Source organism: Salminus brasiliensis, chromosome 24, assembly GCF_030463535.1.
Source record: "Salminus brasiliensis chromosome 24, fSalBra1.hap2, whole genome shotgun sequence".
NCBI lineage: Eukaryota > Metazoa > Chordata > Actinopteri > Characiformes > Bryconidae > Salminus > Salminus brasiliensis.
The window spans coordinates 26,452,230-26,472,935 of record NC_132901.1 but is presented as its reverse complement, the minus strand read 5'-3'; the positions used below and the strand labels follow the sequence as shown (position 1 = coordinate 26,472,935).

Sequence of the window (20,706 nt, the reverse complement as noted above, 5' to 3'; positions counted from 1 at the left end):
GCCAATCATGCAGATACTGGTCAGCAGCTTCGGAGAAGATTCAGCATTTCTCTAGCCTCAGTCTCTAGAGTTACTCAGAATGGTGGGGTGAGCAGCAGTCCCTCGTTGATAAGAGAGGTCAAGAGACTGGTCAGTCTGGTTGGAGCTGACAGAAAGACTACAGTAGCTCTGATAACCACTCTGTACAATTGTGGAGAGCTTCTGAGAAGCTTCTCAGAATGAACACCAACGCCTTCAACCTTAAAGAGGATGAGCTACAACAGCAGAAGACCATGTCAAGGTCCTACATCTTTCTGCCAAGAACTGAGGCTGCAGTGGCTCAGCACACGCTCACCAATACTGGACAGTTGAAAACCCATACAGATGGGAGGGTCAGTATTTGGTGCCAACAGCAGGAATTCTTGGACCCAACTTACCTACAGTGTAATGGTGTGGGGAGTGTTTTCCTGGCACACTTTGGGCTCATTAATACCAATCAATCATCACTTGTGACCTGTGACCTGTGACCATCCCTTCATGACCACAGTTTACTTGCCTGATGATGCATCATGTCACATAGGATGAGTCTCCTGAACTGGTTTCATGAACAGGACAATGAGTTCAGTGATCTTCAGGGCTGGTTCTTCCCAGTCACCAGGTCTGGATCCAGAAGAACTGCTTTAGGATGTGGTGGAATGGGAGGTTCACTCCAAATGCTGTGGAATCCATGCCATGAAGAATTGAGGGTGTTTAGTATAGTGTTCCTAATAAAGTGCTTGCTAAATGTATTAATAATAATTAAATTAGATTAGATTTAAATGTAAGTCAAATTTAGCTACACATTTTGTACATTTCAGCCATAACAATAAAACCACCTGCCTAATACTGTGTAGGTCCCACCAAAAACTTCCACCAAAACGGCTGAAACCAGCTGAGGCAGGAACTCCACAGGGCCTCTGAAGGTGTCCTGGCACCAAGACCTTAGCAGCAGATCCTTTAAGTGCTGTTAGTTGGGAGGTGGGACCTCCATGAGTATCATTGAACCCCAGGTGTCCATGACCCTGTCGCTGGTTCACCGATTGTCCGTCCTTGGAGCTTTTTTGGTAGGTAATGGCCACTGGCATATTGGAAAACACCCCACAAGACCTGCATTTTTGATGTCTAAGTGTCTCAGATTCTTACGCCTGCCCATTTTCCCTGCTTCAACACCTTCACCTTCGCCTAATATATCCACCCCTTGAATAGCAACCCATTGGAGTGGTCAGTGGTTTTAATGTTATGGCTAATCATTGTTTATGAATGATGATGTTGGCTCTATCCAATGTTGATGAATATCCATGTTAAACTACATGAATCATTCTGTCTCAACATTGGCTATAGGGCAGTCCCAGAATGGCCAAGGGAAGGGTCTTCCTCAAGGTACGTCCGTCTTACATCTCAGTCGATACTACTGAAGCATCCCTCTGTCAATGTGGACGGTCTTCCTGAGCTCTGAATGTTACTTTTCTCTAAAGCATTCAGGGGCGGTCCTGCCATGGCTGGTAGATTTCCATCTCGCATAAACCCAGGTAACCTCTCCTCTCATTCTTTGGGACGGGTTCAGTGATTTAACGGGCCCATATCGTAGAAAAGTGAAGTACTGATATCTGATGCAGTATGTAAACACTGTTGCAGGTCTAAAACATGCCATTTTCACCCAAATTACACTAAGCTGTAGAAATAGCCTCGGCTCCTGGTGGCTCAGCTGCAGTTCTGCCTTGGCGAGTGCTGTTTAAAGGCTTTTATTTTGGACGTTCCTTGCTTTTACATTCCTAGTTTTATATTAAAACCCTGATTTCTTCAGCAGGATGAGGACGAAACATCACTTACAGTACACTCAGTGCTGTTGAGCTTGATTTCTGCATGTTTTATAAGTGGATGTGATTTCAAACTAAGAATTACTTGCTAAAATCAACTACATTTGGATGGAAAATTGGCAGAATCACCACGTGAATTATATGGACGTCAGATCATTGGTAAATTAGTCTTTACACTGCATTAAGACCATCATTTTAATGTTTAATAATGGCATTCTTACAGATATACACATAAAAATAAAATAAAGGTGCTACAATATAGTTTAGCCATAGAAGAACCACTTTTGTTTCTATAAAGAACCATGTTTGTAATGAAAAATTTAATCAAGAACCTTTTAAGGGCTTAACGAAGTCAACATAAAGGTTCTTTACCAATTTAAGGGTTCTTTACATCTCTTTCACAAAAATGGATCCTCTCGTTGTAGAGACAGCCATGGCTGTTCAACTATTGTCGTCACAAAAAACAACATTTACAGGTAGATTGCTTGAGTAAATGAGGCAGCCTTTCAGAACAGAGCTCATTTACATAAATCTGGGTCCTTTAAAAGAATTGTAGAAATGCTACACTCTAAAAAATAAAGGTAGAAGAATTGAAGAACCATTTTTGGTTCCATAGAAGAACCATATTTGCAACAGAGATTAAGAACCTTTACAATAAGAGACGTTTTCAGGGTTTCTGGGTAAACATGGTTCTTTATGGATGACCCACGTGTAGCACCTTTGTTTAAGAGTGACGGGCAGCAGCACATGAAAGGTAAGGTATGGTTTCTATGACCCAAATGGATAATTGACTGATTTTTCCATAGGAATGAATGCTTTGTGCACCCTTCATCCCAGCCACTAGAATACCCTAGTAACACCCAACTAACCACATGAAGGACCACAGAAACCACTTGGCTACACCCTAGCAACAACCCGAGACATCACAGCAACTGCATAGCGCCCATATAGCAGGCACTTAGCAACACCTGAGATTGGTGCACCTGAGATATCATAGTAGCCACCTACCAACAGCACCTTAGCAATCACCTTGAAACACAATAACAACCAGCTGGGCTACCATAGCAACCACTTAGCAACGCCATAGCAGCCACCTACCAACACTACAGCACCTATCTACACCCTAGCAACAACCCAAGACATTACAGCAGCTGGATAGCACCCATATAGCAGGCACTAAGCAACACCATACCAACCACCTGAGATATCATAGCAGCCACCTACCAACACTACAGCACCTATCTAACAACATCTTAGCAATCACCTTGAAACACAATAACAACCAGCTGGGCTACCATAGCAACCACCTGAGATTTCATGGCAACCATACACCAAAATATAGCAATTACCAATTAACCACTTATAGTGACACCATAGCAGTCACTCAGCAACACCACAGTAACCATCTGAGATGCATTGCAACCACCCAACAAAAAAACAATTTGACCCTAGCAACCACATAGCAACCATCCAGGCTTGCCTTTTGAAAATACACTCATCTCTACTTTGATCTTGATGCTGTTTTACAGATCTTTGTAGATCTTTGTCATTTCTGGTCCATTAAATGTTCCATAATCCACCATTCCACCAGTTAACTGAGGCCAAATGTTGTTGAGTAGACACAGATGTTACTGCTGCTGGTCCTAAAACTGTCTCCTGCATCCTTGAATATAGGTGTACGCAGGCCAGAGGCAGGCAGCACAATCAGAAGACAGCCTTCACCCTCTTCTACCTCAGGTTAGCAGCACTGCCATTCAGTCCTACCACACTATAGACCGGGAGCGTCCGGCCACAGTCCTGGAGGGCCTCTGCACTGCAGAACGTGGGCTGTTCTCAAATTTAATAAACCTGATTTCATTACCAAGTCCTTCATGAGTGAACGGGGTTCATCTCTGCAGGGGTAAGGACCAGGCTAGGACCTGAGTATGACACCCTGGCCTTTCCCAGTGGCTCTGCATGTAAGCATTGAGTCATATACAGAACTGTGCAAAAGCTTTAGACACCGGTCATGTTCCTTATCTGGGCATTCCTACAGAAAGTGGTGGAGGTTCTCCATCTCCAAAGTTCTCCTCGTGGAGTCTAGTATTATTTAGAGTTCTCCTCAGATCAACACCTGGTTTGGTGGTAAATCAGGGCTTAATGATGGTAAATCAGGTGAGCTGCTGCTGCTGCTGCTGCTGATGATGATGATGATGATGGAGGTGAACACATCCTCCACGCTGTGCTGGCTGGACTGGGGGGCGTCCAGGAGAAACCTGGAGGAACTGAGCTCTGTTCTTCAGACTAGCTCTCCGTGAGACAAGATCTCACTACTTTCTTTCTTCAGAATGAGAAGCTCTTGTTCCTCCTTCTTACTGGATTTATGTTCACCTGCTTTATCTGATCTGATGAGATCTGGAGCTTCTACAGTTATTAGCTGAAGGAAATGATGGATAATAATGGCCCCTACTGGGGCCTAAAACCGTTGCACAGTGCTGTATATTTTGTACTGCTAGTGTACTGCCTGAAGCTGGGCTTAACTCTCCCTCCCCAAATCCAGTCATCCTAAACTTGGCTACACCCTAGCAACCACCTGAGACACCACAACAACTGCACAGCAGGCACTTTGCAACACCTGAGATATCATAGCAGTCACCTACCAACACTGCACCTAATAACACCTTAGCAATCACCTTGAAACACAATAACAACCAGCTGGGCTACCATAGCAACCACTTAGCAATGCCATAGCAACCACCTGAGATATCATGGCAACCATATACCGAAACATAGCACTTACCAATTGACCAATTGAACTATAGCGACACCATAGCAGTCACTCAGCAACACCACAGTAACCATCTGAGATGCATTGCAACCACCCAACAAAAACAATTTGACCCTAGCAACCACATAGCAACCATTTAGGGCTGCCTTTAGAAAATACACTCATCTCTACTTTGATCTTGATGCTGTTTTACAGATCTTTGTAGATCTTTGTAATTTCTGGTCCATTAAATGTTTCATAATCCACCATTCCACCATTCCATCCACCACAGCATCCTAAACTGATACAGTGGCCCCAGAATCCTCTGTTCTCTTTTTTACTCTGAAAACAGCAAGACATTTTTAGAGCCTTGTCTTGAGGACGCTCAGCATCTGTCCACATGTTTGCTACCGAGACCCTGCTGGGCCTTCATCGCCCTCACCCTCAAACCAAACAGCTGCTGCACAGTCATAATTCTCCTTCCCCTCTCCCCCCCGCCTGCCTCTCTCCTCTCTGCCCCGTCTGCTTCACATTGTCCCGCAGCCTTCAATCGAGTTAAGGTGCTCCAGCCTGAGAGGAACGAGCAGTCTAACCCAAGTAAGTCTGCAGGCCCTGTGTGTGTGTGTGTGTGTGTGTGTGTGTTTGCATTCTCACTGCTGTACATCAAACAGAACACATGTGCCCGGTTCCTCGGGTGTCTGAGACGAGCTAGCTGACCCATTTGACCACTGACAGTAAGTACAGGGCTGTAAAATCTCCCTTTGAAACATTTTACAAAGGCGGAGAGATTGGATCCTGGACCAGGCTCCTGGTTGCTCAGCTGCAGCTCTGGAGCTGTTAAACGGAGCACAGAGGACAGTGCGGGACTAACAGTGCGGGACTAACAGTGCGGGACTAATAGAGATGTAATAACAGTGAGGGACAAACAGCGAGGGACTGACAGCGAGGGACTAACAGTGCTGTTGTTTTGGACACTTTTCACTCTTAGCTTTCAGTCTTTACATTAAAACACTGATTTCTTCAGCAGGCTGTGGACTAAACTCACTCACGGTGGTTCGAGGTTGATTTCTGCTTATTTTATATAAGTGGATCTAAATTCAAACTAAGAATTACTGGATCAGAAATGAGCAGAATCACCAAGTAAATCAGATTATTGGTAAATCTGTCTTTCCACAGCATTAAGACTCTCATTTTAATATTTAATAAAGGCATTCTCACTGGCGAACAACTGACAGATGTACAGTTAGAGCCGGGCAATATGACGATGATATTTTCGATGATATCGTATCGTACTGTATCGTGATGATACAGTACGATACCAAAGAATGCTTAGACTCAAGGGCCAGGGGTGAGGAGGAGGAGGAGATTAAGGTGGGGTAAGTGGGGAATTTAGATGAGGGTACTTTTAACATGAGGGCTATTAACATTAAGGGGGTTGATAGTCATCACCTTAGGGGGTGATTGGATCACCTTATAGTTGAGACTTCAAAGGATCACACATATAAAAGGGGGAGATGACCAATAACTGACCATAAGACCATAAGAAAGTGATGCTGATTCTCCCTACAAAACTATATTATGACTACAAGTATGAAGCATATGGAGGAGACTGTTAGTGTTAATAAACTCTGATCAGCTGCAGGGTTCATTACTAACAGTGTAATTAGACTGAAGGGTTCATTAGCTGAAGAGCAGCAGATGTTATAGAGTATAAATCACTGGATTCAGCACAGGAGAGGATCTGAATAGTAGATTATAAGAATCTGTCACTATCTGACTACATGTATCGTGATAAATATCGTATGTCGAAAAATTTATTTAAATATCGTGATATAGTATTTTTACCATATCTCCCAGCCCTATCTTGGAGTGAAGCCATAGAAGAACCATTTTTGGTTCCATAAATTGTGAAATAAAGAACCTTTTAAAGGTTTAAAGAAGTCAGTGAGAAGAACCTTTACACTGACATCTCTTTGAAAAAATGGTTCTTCTTGAAATCACTGAAAATTATTAAATTAATTACATTAAAAGGGCTGTTTATCTTTGCAGTAAATACAAATATTAGAAATTAGCACCATTAACATTAATGTAATAACTGATTTTATTAAATTTGAAGTATTTCCAACCCTCCCACTGAAGAAGCGCAGTGCTATTTATAATTTTCATCCAATACCTGGTTTGTTTTTTATTATTTTTATTTCTGCATAATTTAATAATTTAATGCTTCACTGTAGAGAAACGTACCAAGTCAGATTTCTTTACAGTGGTGGTGAACGGAATCACAACACAAATATAGCCATTTTATTTCCTATCACTATCTATCGGCTTACTATCACAACCTACACACGTCTTCTGAAGTTTATATGTAGGTGATCTTTGTAAATTCGGGGTAAATCTGGGGTAAATTTGGATTTTTTCTGGGGACTATTTTCCACATGATTCACCACTACTGTACAATTTTTCTACTTAGTGTGTGTATACATATATATATATATATATATATATATATATATATATATATATATATATATATATACATACATATTAATATGGTATATAGTGTTTTCTGATAATATTTATTTATTATACATTATAATTATTTTTTTAATATGGTATATAGTGTTTTATTATAGTATTTATATAAAGTATTAATATATATATTTGTTTATGGTATCTAGTGTTTTACAAGCAGAATTACACTTATTGCCAAGAGCAATGGTTTTACACCATGTGCTTAGCTGCCTAAGACTTTTCCACAGTACTGCAGATTAGTGGTACTTTGGGGTTTGAAATATGAAAAATGCTAAATCATGAATTTTCAAGAATGCTTTATTAAAATGAACTGGATCTTACTGAGCCTAATAGACCTTGATCATCCTGGCCGTTTGAACCAGTCGCTTCATTAAACTGTGCCATTTCCACTTACATCAGAACATTATGCGAATACCTGGGAAGTGGGAGTGTGTTTTTAAGGATTACAGAAGTGCGGGTTACATGGGAAAACTGTCTCTGTGATGTATGTTCTTAATCGGTTTCGGCTCCTGAACCTCTCCACAGACACACAGTACATGAATCAAGGCAGTTACTTAGACGGGGAAATGAATTTCGAGCTGAAGCTCCGCAGCCCAGTTTAGCTTTAGTGGTCTAACCGAATGGACAGGGAAGCGAACCAGCAACCAGCGGATTCTCAAAACTCCTTTTCAGAAAATAGCCAGAGAGGAATGAACATAAACTGAGAGCCATTCAAGAATCTGTCTCAGCAAAAATACATTGACAAAAGTATTGGGACACCTGTTTTTTTTACCTCTTTCGTTTAATACCCTTTTTTTAATCAAGGGTATTAAAAAGAGTTGATCCTGCTTTTGTTGGAGTGACTGTCTCTACTGTCCAGAGAAGAAGACTTTCAACTAGATTTGTTTGGAGGAGCATTGCTGTGAGGATTTGATTGCATTTAGTGACAAAAAAAGCATAGGTGAAGTCAGGATATTGGATGATCACCACTCCTCCTAATCATATCAGATGGAGCTCCACTATCCATCATTCCAGAGAACACAGTTCCTCCACTGCTCCACAGCTCAATGCTGGGGGGCTGTATACCCCTCAAGCCCACGCCTGGCAATAGGCAGCATGGTGCCAATAGGTTCATGATGTTAATCTGCTTCTGCAGAGAGTCCTATTCTTATGGCAGTGCTTCTCTACAGGGTGTGTGTGTGCATTTGCACATCTACGCCAGCAATGGGCACAACTTTAAGTAGCTGATTGCGTTTATTACAAGGGCTGTCCACAAACATATGGACATACACTGTACGCTAGAGCTCTGACTTTCAGCTCTGACAACCTCTGCTAGCATAGCACGCTAAAGATACCTCCTGTCCTCAGCCCGAGCGTCTGAGTCATGTAACCCCGACCCCTGACAAAGCTGCCTAAATCCGCTCTCATGCACCGGGACCCCGCGGCAGGGAAGCAATCAGCCATCTGTGGCATTGGGCCGGGGTCCTAGGCTTTGGGGTGGCGCCGAGGAAGCTCAGTAGTCTGTGGGAGCCTTCCAGTACACAGCGCTGACCGCGCTGCTGTAGCATCCCTCGTAGCGCGGCGGTGCTCCCACGCCCGGCTTACTGCTGTCTGATCTGGGAGGCTCGTGCAGTCAACACAAGCATGATTTGCTGTTCTACCACTGGATGGGACCCCCCCTACTGTTGTTGTAGGCCCACCAGTCCACTACTGCTCTTCTCAGTGCTTAGATGGAGCATGGCAGGGTTAGTTTGGGTTTCCCTCGCTGTGTTATTTCGGCCCGACAGGATGTTGTTGCCTGATGGACCAAGTGATGCGTTGATTTCGCATTTGAGGGATTTGTCAGGTCATGGTTTGAGGTTAATCAGATGGCCATCAGCCAAATGACTGGACGTTGCTGGATTCACTTAGCCAGTCAGACTTACTTTTGCATTCGGGAATGTTCTCCGGTTGCTCAATTCCTAGATGTCTGGAATTCGGACTTATGGAAAGGTCTAAATGACATACACTACATTGACAGAAGTATTGGGACACCTGCTTATTCATTGTTCCTCCTGAAATCAAGGGTATTAAAAAAGTCAATCCTGTTTTGTTGGAGTAACTCTACAAACTCTACTGTCCAAGGAAGAAGGCTTGCTACCAGATTCTGGAGGAGCATTGCTGTGAGGATTCGGTTGCATTCAGCAACAAGAGCAATACTGAGGTCAGGATGTTGGATGATCAACACCCCACCTCATCCCAAAAGTACTGGATGGAGCTCCACCATCCATCATTGCAGAGAACACAGTTCTTCCACTGCTCCACAGCGTAGTACCCCTCTAGCACATACCCCACACCTGGCATTAGGCAGCATAGTGCCAATAGCTTCATGTTTATCTGTTTCAGAGAGTCCTATTCTTTTGGCAGTACTTCTCTACAGGGACGTGGCCTATCTGTTGCACATCAGCAAGTGGAGGAAAGTGTCCCTTGTGCATCCAGATGTTGATGCAATCTCATTGCCCCATTTTCAAATTTTGAACATGTGGGTGGAGACCATCAATCTAGGAGGTCCCAGGTGGTGCAATCATCTAAGCATTGGCTCTACTGCCCATCCATGTTGACCTCACAGCCATCTGTAGCTCTCTCCCTCTCTGAGTGGGTTGGATGGCCCTCACTCTCCTCCATCACTTATTGAGATGTTTGACCAACATGGACATCAGTTTTGGTGTCCTCCTTGGTCTTGGAGGAAGCGTGTGCTAGCTTTTACCATTCCAGCAATGGCAGCATCATCATGTGTGATGCAGAAGACCTAGCTTGAGAGTGGGAACCGGCCTCAACTAAACGTAGACACATTTTAACAGCAATTCTAAACAGGACCAAAGCGTTCAATGATCTCACAGGTGGTTCTGAGACCTTTCCATGTACCATATCACTTCTGGTGGTTCTCAGGGACCATCATACAGTCTAGTTCAAACCATATACAGCTCCGGAAAAAAATGAAGAGACCACCCTACATGATCGGCATCTCTGGTTTTACTATTTATAGGCAGTGTCTTTAGAGAAATGAACATTTGCATTGTACAGGGTGGGCCATTTATATGGATACACCTAAATAAAATGGGAATGGTTGGTAATATTAACTTCCTGTTTGTGGCACATTAGTATATGGGAGGGGGAAAACTTTTCAAGATGGGTGGTGACCATGGTGGCCATTTTGAAGTCAGACATTTTGGATCCAACTTTAGTTTTTTTCAATGGGAAGAGGGTCATGTGACACATCAAACTTATTGAGAATTTCACAAGAAAAACAATGGTGTGCTTGGTTTTAACGTAACTTTATGGATATTTTCCCTAAATTCCAAACAGAAATATTACTATTTAGAGCATTTGCAGAAATGACAACTGCTCAAAAACGGCTGCTCAAATAATGCAGAGAAATGATTATTATAATAATTCTAATGTAAAGAAGTTATTATTCAGATTTAAACACAGTGCTAATATCTGAACTTTGAGAGCATTCAGAAATCACTATGCTGAAATAATAACCTCGACGGCCAATCACAGCTCTCATGTCTCGGCCGGCTGTCCACTAGTCTTTCCCATTGCTGTTGGGACTTTATACCATTCATAGTCTGTAAATTCAGCTAACTCAGCTCTGTTTGATGAAATGTCTGGAATTAAACGGCTGCCAGAAATCTGGACAACCTATAGGCCGTCCCCAAGACCTGGTTCGAGAATCCCTGGTTAGGGAACCCTAGCCAATTGTCCCAATTGTTGACTTCCCCAGAAGAGCTTTACCATCTCAAAAGTGTCCTTCATAAGAAAGCACTGTCTCACCAACTACATCCGGGTATCAGGTCTCACATGTGTTCTTCATGACAATGCATGGACTCAGTAAAGATCAGGTATGAACTCATCTGTGTGGCTGATGTATTGTAAGTAGCTTTTCAATCTCCTCACTCAGCCTTTGCTAGGAGGGAATGGCCTCAACCCGTACGACCGGATTGGTTCTCTGGACCCAGGAGGACATCAGGTATCTAGCAAGTCTAGTAATGACTGATTCAGCTGCGGTTAACAGTGTGGGAGTAAATGTGAAGATAATAAAGCTAAATCTACTTAAACATAAACCTAATCTAATCTAAATGAATGAAAATGGATTAAATGGAGTAAATATGATCATAAACACCACACTAAATCTTTAAGCTAACCCTAAAAACCCTGCATGCCTCAAAAGACGAAATACCGCCGTCTCTCCGGGACTGTAAGTCACACTGTTGCTTCTCTGTGTTCAGATGTTACTAACTATGAGCCAGATTCAGGCTACACATGGAGCGAGGTGGACACCAGCGATTCTGCAGGTAAGCCTTCCATATGCTGCCCATCACATGTTCTCCTCGGGGGGTGGAGGTTCTGGGGGGGGGGTTCTGAAACGTGAGCATCTGCATGTGGTTGAATCAGTATGCAGAGCACATGTCAGTTCGGTCATGCTTGGTCCATACTGATGTACTGAATGTAGCTACAGTGTCTGTTGCTTGTTTGCACTTCTGTTCTGATCCGTCGTGCCAGAACCGGACTGCATGTCAACAGTTTTCAAGATGTTTTAATACGGCCATGTCAGCCAGTGTGGCGCCCATATGAGATTCATAGTGTGATCGCATGTATAGATGCAGCTGCCCTAGCTTTGGCCATATGGCTTTATTTTAAGAGGATGAGGTAAGACCGTGGGTCTCAACTTTGCGATTGAGAGCCTGGTTCTCCTGCTAACCGGGTCAATGGCAAAGTTGGGACATTGTGTGCATTGGTTCTCACAATGCTGCAGACTGAACTAACTCGTGTCTGCAATGCTGGGCTCTTTCCTTGCAGCTCCAGACCCAAGGCCAGATATTTCGGAGTATGAGCGCTGGTATTATAACTTTGGACAGTACCGTAAGTGAGCTTTTGTTTTTCAACCCTAATGGGCTTTGAAAGGTTCTTGAGGTTCTTGAAATACTGCAGGACACTGGTGTGTTTCAACGTGACTTTCTTCTGTATGAGTTATTCGGATCAATTGAGGCCTAATTTTTTAAACATTGACCCTTTGACCTTTTTTTGCATAAATTATAATAATAATTATTATGTAAAGAAGTTATTATTCAGATTTAAACACAGTACTAATATCTGAACTTTGAAAGCATTCAGAAATCACTATGCTGAAATAATAACCTCGACTGACCAATCACAGCCCTCATGTCTCGGCCGGCTCTCCACTAGTCTTTCACTGTATTGCTGTTGGGACTTTATACCATTCATAGTCTGTAAATTCAGCTAATTCAGCTCTGTTTGATGAAACGTCTGGAATAAAACAGCTGCCAGAAATCTGGACAACCTATATGATACTTAATTTTTTAAACTTTGACCCTTTGACCTCATATGAAGACATTGTTTTTTGCAAAAATTAAAAAATAGGAGACATTAAAAATGCACACCAAGCAAAAGTCCAGGTGGTCTCAGGGGGTTACTAAGGTTTTTGAGTCTAAATAAATGACCTACAGTTATCCGCAGCTGATTTAAGCCTACAGATATACAGTGCTGTGCAGATGTTTTAGGCACCTGATGCCATCACTCTAACCCCGTCTCTCAGCAGTGAGGGGGTTTCTACAGTAGAAGCTCCAGATCTCATCAGAACATAAATCCAGTAAAAAGGAGAAACAAGAGCTTCTCATTCTGAAGAAAGAAAGTAGTGAGATCTTGTCGGTGAGCTAGTCTGAAGAACAGAGACTCGGTTCCTCCAGGTTTCTCCTGGACGCCCCCCAGTCCAGCCAGCACAGCGTGGAGGATGTGTTCAACTCCAGCAGCAGCAGCAGCAGCAGCAGCAGCAGCTCACCTGATTTATCCATCATACCAGGTGTTGATCTGAGGAGAACTCTAAATAATACTAGACTCCATGAGGAGAACTTTGAGAGATGTTCTAATGATGAACACAGTGATGGAGAACCTCCAACACCATCATTAGTGTTTATCTGCTAAGTAAAACACTAACATTAGAATAAACACTTACTGCCCAGATTAGCAGCTCTTCACTCGAAATGTCCACAGGCGCCTAAAACTTCTGCATATTACATAGTATGGGAATGGTAAATGGGGAAGTGTCCGGGGTAAGAATAGCCTCCCAGACTGATTAGAACTCTGTATTGTCTATTTGTGGCCCAATTCAGTTGTTTCAGCACTGCGTATTCCAGTCTCAAACAAAGAAACTGCTAATCACACACATCTACAGAAACCACAAACGGAGCCTAAGCAAGACAGCAAATGGCATCCGTAAGGCCCCTCAGTTTTCAGTCTAAATTACAGGGCAGAGAGCACGGCCTCCGCGACACCGCTGAGGCATCCAAACTCCAGGGATCTGGTTTTGGAGAGCTGAGCGCCGGTGCTATTTTTGCACCCCTGCAAATTAAACTAAAACCTCCAGCTTTGCAGTTGTGAAGGAATGAGCATCAGAATGGGGGCGTGTCAGAGCAGGGCCTTGTAGGTAAGTGCACCACGAAAGCTACCTGGTTCACAACCTGTGTGTGCTTGCATTTCTATTCTCAGCTCCTCGGCCAGCAGAGGCGGACAGCAGCCGCAAGGTCCTCCCTGAAAGCAGCCATACAAGAGGTACTACCTGCACCTGACACGACAGACTGCCTGGCATGGTCTAGTGCAGTAGCTTTGGGAGGAAGGTCCAATAACCCAGGCCCAGAGGGCTTCTTATCAAACGCTGATCATTGGAATTAGAAACACACTTGATAGCCATTGCATAGCAGTTTAACCCATTCAAGGCAGTGAACACACACACACACACTATACAGCCATCTCAGCATCCAGGGAGCAATTGGGGGGTTGAGTGTATGGTTCAAGACCACCTCAGTCACTTAGAACACTTAAGGGTGGAGAAATTGCTGTCCTACCTGCTGGTCCTTCTGGTCTTGAGCTTGTTTCTCTAACCCAGGGCTGCTCAATCCTGGTCCTGGAGATCTACCACCCTGCAGAGTTTAGCTCCACCCCAAATCTAACACACCTGATCCAGGTAACGAATGAACAGATCCAACATGCTGTGTTGGATCTGAACTCTTAAGGGTGGTAGATCTCCAGGTCCAGGATTGAGCAGACCTGTTCTAGCCTATAGGTCATGGCTGCCCCATGGACTAACAACACTAAACAGCACTAAAATAATGCTAAAATAATAATAACAACATCTCATAATAGTGAAGTCTTAAGTAATGGCCAACACCAATACTAATCATATCTATGTAAATATTCTTATAAAAACTGAACAATCAAAATGAGCTTTTAATTAAGCCATTTAGTGCCATTTGGCTAAACCAAAGTAACTTAGTAGAATCATGTGACACAGGATCCAATAATGCCAGATAATAATTCAACTAAAATAAAGGGTAAAGAATAGGTACATTACACAGGAAGTGCTGCTGATGTGTCAATCAAACTGCTTCTTGGGGAAGTGAATGGAGTTGGCAGGGTCATTTGACACGTCGGCAGCACTTCCAGTGTATTGGACCTACCCTTTCCGTCTGATCTGCCGTTTGTAAAAGTGTTTCACAGCTTGTTAATGTGTTTTTATTTTTGTGCATTTGTTTTGCACTTCCCAGCCACCGTAGAAAACCATTGCTCAGACCAATATGGGACCAATATGCTAATATGGGAATGACACCACCTACAGAAGGCCCTCAGAGGCCTGTTCAGGGTGTCTAAGTAAAATGGAATGACTTACATCTATCTATATCTGATGATAACTGGATTATCTTACACAGATTTAAGACTAATCTACAGACATACAGAATTAAAACTGTCAATGGAGGTTGCCAAGACGCCTTACTGGTGTTTACCACAGGGAGGGCAGTGTTGTTACCCTCTAAGCTGTCCAAGCACTGCACTAAAACCTCTAAGCCCAGCTGGCCACTGATGTTGATGGACGTTCTTATCTGGTTGGATGTAAGTTGTGCCATCAGGTGACCAAAATTCAAAGTCAGCAAGACGTCTAAAGCCAACGTCACTTTGACATAGTAGCTTTGTTTTCCAACTAGCGTCAACCAGATTTTAATTCACAGCTAAAAATTCAACATCTGCCTGACGTTAGTCCAACGTCCAACATCCAACGCCTGTCTTGACATCTGTTGACCCCTGGGAAAGTAGCTCGTTTTATTAAAATAAGCCCTTGAAATCACCACCTCAGAGTTTAGCTAGCATAGCTTAGTGTTTAGCTCTTCCCCAGAGCGACTTACAAAAGAGCTTCACTGTTTACTCAAGAATAACCTCAGCTAGTCTGAATAGACTAAAAATGAAAGCTCCCTCTAATCTTAGACTCAACTAAACACAAGTCAATATAGAGACCATAGTACTCTTCTCTTCACCTGAGTACTTCAGGGTCTTCAGTCTGGGTTTGAAGACAGCGAGTGTTGGACTCTGCTGTTCGGACACCCAGGGTTGCAGGACAGAAATCTTAAAGGATGGCGGGTCGAACCGAACCATACTTGAAGCTGGAAGGGCTCTTGGTACAGATCGGCTTTTGACCTTTGCCATCAAGTAAGGAGGGGCTGGCCGGTCCAGTCTTGGCTTTGTAGGCCAGAGTCAGGGGTTTGAATCTGATGCCGAACTTAGAAATGTTGAAGCCCCTCCCCCTCCCCGCCCCTTTTACTCTGATAGACACAATACTGACAGCAGATCTGCCAGCAGTTTTTAAGACCACAAATGATAAAAGAGAACCTGTAAATTTAAAGCTGTAAATGTGCTGCATGCTGTCGCTATGGCTTGGACGTTAGTGATCTGTGTGATGTTGCCGTCACAGTGGAGCCGGTGGAGGTGTGGAAGCCAGAAGCAAGCCCTTTCGACTCAGGTGAGACAGCTCGCTTCAGCTTCTGCAAAGAATGAGAGATGATACCGAGAAGCAAATGTTCTGAAGGCTTACTGGACTGGGTATGGATGGTATGACCTGAGTGCACAGATCAGCAGGGTTCTGTAACGCCTTCTTCTTCTTCTTCTTCCTTCTGCGCAGGTTTCAGCGTCCGAGAGCAGGACTCCTTACCCAGAGCCCTAGAGCCTATGTCTCAAGGAGACCCGAGTAGGTTCATTCATGTTTCCTTAACACCTCAATTCCTCATCTGGAGGAGGTCTTTAGCTTAGGCTTGGGCCAATAGCCCCCCAGGGATGGAACAACTCAGGCTAATGACCTCTCAGTGATTTATCTCATGCAGTCTAGAGCATGAAAGACTCCATCAATGCTTTTTAACATGCTGGATGAATGGACATCCTACATGAGAAATTCTGGAAAGGCTAATGTTAAGCTGCACTGGTTGAATGTGGGAGCTGCAGGCAGATACTGGGCTTGTCCAATAAGCTGTCTAGGTCCATTTCAGGACACATCTTCCAGATGATATTCATGAAAGCATCTGAGATTATCATGACAGCAGCAATTTGTCTGGATATTTTGGACGGTTCCTAAACTCTATTGACTTGGGAAGCACCAATACCCCATTTTCCCTTCTGTTACCAATACTTGACCCTCAGGTATCTTCTACAATACTGAGTTCTGATACCGACACCATCTCTCTGCCTATACAATCTGACATTTCTACCATTTATAAGCTGATAATGAGCTTGAAAGATTAGTGCCTCCGAGTGGCTCTGTGGTCTAATGCCCCGCCACTATGGCCCAGGGGTCACGAGCTCCAATCCCAAGCCACGCCAAGCTCTCTCCAGGTGGGTAGATGATGCTCTCTCCCCTCATCACTCTTAAAGCGATGGATGGCCGGCACAGGCGCCTGTTAGCTGGGGAGCTGGCGGAGCTGGTGGAGCTGGGGACCTGGCGCTTTCCTCAGAGCGCGGCAGCTGCCTGGTGATGACGCCACATCGGCTGCAGCTCCAAAAGAGGCGGCGGCTGGCTTTGCATGTATCGGAGGAGACGTGTGTTAAGTCCTGACCCTCCTAGTCAACCAATTACCCTTATCCTCCTACCTTTTAAGCATTCAGGTACCAAGCCTGAACTTAAAGACTGCAGCTACAGATTTTAAATTGCCACACTTTGGCTATACGGCTCCTTTCAGGTCTCTGGGATCAGTGTTGTATATGGCTGATACTGTACTGAAGTGCATGTATACAGTGTCTGCAAGAGTGCAACACTACTCAACACCTGGTCGTTTGATTGGTTGGTTTACACTGAATGAAATAAATCTTCATCACAGTCCTCATTTTTCACTGATTGGTCTTTAGCTTAGCTACAATCTTGGCACATAGTAAAACCATATTTATTCAGTCTGGCTTTCATGTAGTGTTTTGTATAAACTTTCTATTAGTCTTAATATTAATTTTTATATACTTTGATTTGACTAAATTTTTATGCTTTATTTTTTCTACTATTTTATTATCTGCTAATTTTGTAAAATTTTATTATCATGTTTTCTCTTATTTTGTTAATCACTTGTGAAGCACCTTGAATTTCAACTTCATTTGTCTAAAAGCTGCCATATAAATAAAGTCTGATTGATTGATTGACTGATTAACAATCTAGGGGCTCAATGTACTCTATAAGGCCTACTGCATACCTCTCATTCCAGACTGTAAGGTGGACATCGCCTTCCTCATGGACGGCAGCTGGAGCATCGGGAAGCGGCGCTTTAAGATCCAGAAAGACTTCCTGGCAGAGGTTTCCCAGGTCATCAACGTGGGTGTGGCTGGGCCAATGATGGGCATCATCCAATACGGGTAACACGCCCTCTTCTTTATCTGCTGTACGAATACAGTGAGTGGATTAGACATGTGCTGAGATTCAATCATAAGATGGACTTTTTGGAAGCTCTGGCTTCACAGGTTCTTCACTATGCAGTCACACTGTGTTGGATGTTAGTACAGCTGTTTTGGTGAGTTACTGGTCTGAGCACCTTCACAGCTCATGGTGAAGTTTGCTGTGAGCTCTTTTTCTGTTTCTGGTCCCAAAAAATAAATAATAATAATAGACTTTTATTAATGGAAGAAATTCCCCAAATGCAAAAATCTCCAAAACAGTGCTGCCCTTCAAAAAACAACATTCAGAAAACCAGGTTGTGATAATATCGTAAACTGTGATTATAAAAGGTCTGAGCTATTCTGCAAATGGGCTGTACTCTCTCCCGGGTGGGTAGATGATGCTCTCTCCCATATTCTCTCTTAAGTGATGTTGGCTGGGCCAGGGCGTCTGTTAGCTGGTGATCAGGGAAGAGAGCGGCATCATCTACCCACCCGGAGAAAGCACGGCCAACTGTGCTCTCTCAGACTCTGGCCGCTGATGGCAAAGTAGCAGAGCTGGGCCTCCAGCCCTTTCCTCTGAGAGCAGCGGGGCTGCCAGGTGATGCCGCATCAGGCGTGGCTTCACATGTATCGGAGGAGCCCAGTTTTAAGTCCTTACCCTCCTAGTCTTAGGGCCATTGCTAATGCCAGGGGGAGCCATGAACGGGTGGGTTAACTGGCAGAACCATCTATTCTAGCCTCAAATTTTCCCTTCTGCCTCACCAGAGACGACCCAGTGACAGAGTTCAGTCTGCGGCAGTACTCCAACTCCAAAGACCTGAAGCCCGCCATTGACAAGATTGTGCAGAAGGGAGGTCTCTCAAACGTGGGTGAGTGAAGTTCAGGTCAGGTTCCAGTTCTGAAGAAGCAAGCTTGTCCTCACTCTCTTTATTTCAGGGTTCTCAGACTCTGTAGTCCTGCACATCTGGCTAGGTAACCGCTGTCCACTGGTACACCAGGCTATACTTGAGGTTTTAAATGAAGTTTAACCCCAATTTTAGCCCTTTTCACAATCTGTATCAGGTTTCCAGGTTGGGAGCTCAATCAGAAAGGACGGACAGCTGCTGTAGGAGGTGGACGAGTCAAGCTTTAGGCTTCCAGTCGAGCTCCACTGCAAAAATAAATGCTGTAAAATCCTAGTAAATGTAATCGACATGTCTTACATTGCTCTTTTTACACTGTTGCAGGGATAGGAGATGGCTATTTATACTATTTCAAATGAATTCTTACCTGTTTTAAGTCATTTTATCTACCGAATGTGTCCTATTTTACTGGCAGACAATTTTCCAGAACAGTTTGGCTGACACTAGAAGTTAATGAGTTACAAATAAGTTCATTAATCCCTAATATAAATATTAGGTTATTTTGCCCTCTGTGCTGATCCGAGTCTCTTAATGTTGAGTATCAGCCGATCCGATCTGATCTTTGTGTTTGTAAAAATAATATAAATAATCCGGTCCTAGAGTTTAGATCAGACGAGCTGCTGATTAACGGGTTCAGTAAAATCTCTTTATTTTCAGTCTCAGTTTCTATAATCAGACTTTCTGGACTGTCTGATTTAGTTTAGTTAGATTTAGTTTTTTTCTTAAAATCACTGTTTTATAGTGTTAAACAGATAAACAGAGAAAGGCGAGCGAGCGGTTCTGCGGTTCTCCCGCTGGTAAAACAGAGCGTTTCAGTGAGAGTTTTATAAAGGGTCAGATATTATGGTCTGTTTTCAGGTTTCAGTGTAAAATAGCTCCACACTGCAGAACCTCAACTCCTCTATTTACCTTCTGAGAACGTCCGCACTGCAGCTGGCTGGGAATAATGTTCATTAGTGGAGCTTTGAGGACACCAGATGGCGCTCTGAACACCGTGGTTAAAACAAAGACTCGGAATTGGATTAGGACTAAAATAGCCGTTACCCGATCCATTAAAAATATGCCTGGACTGTATTGGATTGGGACATCTAATGTAATATTACTACAGAAATGTCACAATGAGAAATATTACATAATTATATGATAAGATATCATTTTTGCAGTGTCCTAAGTGATCCGAGGCCTCCAAAACAAACAAAAAAAGTGAGTCCTGGGTCAGCGCGGGATGTCTGAATTTGTTTTAGGATTAAAACTGGGTCTCAATTAAGCACTCTGACACACATGAGGTTGAAATTAAATCCAAATCTGAAGTGGGAACTCTCCCGTAAATTACAGGGCAGCTGCCACACACTGGTGATTGTGTTTAGGTCTACCAAATCCACGAGGATTCAAACACGACAAGATTGGAGAAGCCACACTGTTCGCTCTGTCCGTTCATACAATGTGGGATATGGTGGACAATTCTTCTAAAAGAGGCCAACTGTGATCACGTCTGGTAAAGAAGTGCGACCATGCTACCTCTGAATCACCGCTTCCCAGCAGTAAATCATTTTCCAGTTGTTGCTGGAAGGCTTTAAAGGCCAGTGGGGTAAACAAAGCACAGTGCCACGTCTGAGACAGGCAACAGAGGTCTGTGTGTTCAGAGGGCAGCTAGGCCTGGAGAACTGCAGTCGGTGTGTACTGACTGTGTCTTTGCTGCCCCCGTGTGGCTGTTTAGGGAAGGCCCTCTCTTACATCAACAAGCACTACTTCAGCGATGCCAACGGCAACAGAGGAGGGGCGCCCAATGTGGCGGTGGTCTTGGTGGACGGCTGGCCCACGGACAAGGTGGAGGAGGCTTCAAGGCAGGCCAGGGAGTCGGGCATCAACATCTTCTTTGTTACCATTGAGGGTCCAGATGACAACGAGAAGCACAACGTGGTGGAGGCCAACTTTGTGGACAAGGTAATCGACTGAGGGGACAGGGTGTATACTTAGA

At 43.7% G+C, this 20,706-nt stretch overlaps 1 protein-coding gene across 1 annotated transcript in view; it reads left to right on the top strand.

The window, feature by feature from the left end:
• The window catches only part of vit (vitrin), a 48,733-nt gene that overhangs the window by 23,769 nt on the left and 4,258 nt on the right, over positions 1-20,706 (top strand). Inside the window, exons 9-21 of the mRNA XM_072670097.1 lie at positions 1,360-1,398; positions 1,494-1,547; positions 3,510-3,572; positions 5,125-5,178; positions 11,036-11,104; positions 11,364-11,429; positions 11,935-11,997; positions 13,642-13,704; positions 15,893-15,940; positions 16,100-16,165; positions 17,658-17,805; positions 18,592-18,695; positions 20,446-20,672. Coding sequence (XP_072526198.1) covers positions 1,360-1,398; positions 1,494-1,547; positions 3,510-3,572; positions 5,125-5,178; positions 11,036-11,104; positions 11,364-11,429; positions 11,935-11,997; positions 13,642-13,704; positions 15,893-15,940; positions 16,100-16,165; positions 17,658-17,805; positions 18,592-18,695; positions 20,446-20,672 — 1,064 coding nt within the window. The remainder of the gene's footprint in view (positions 1-1,359; positions 1,399-1,493; positions 1,548-3,509; positions 3,573-5,124; positions 5,179-11,035; positions 11,105-11,363; positions 11,430-11,934; positions 11,998-13,641; positions 13,705-15,892; positions 15,941-16,099; positions 16,166-17,657; positions 17,806-18,591; positions 18,696-20,445; positions 20,673-20,706) is intronic.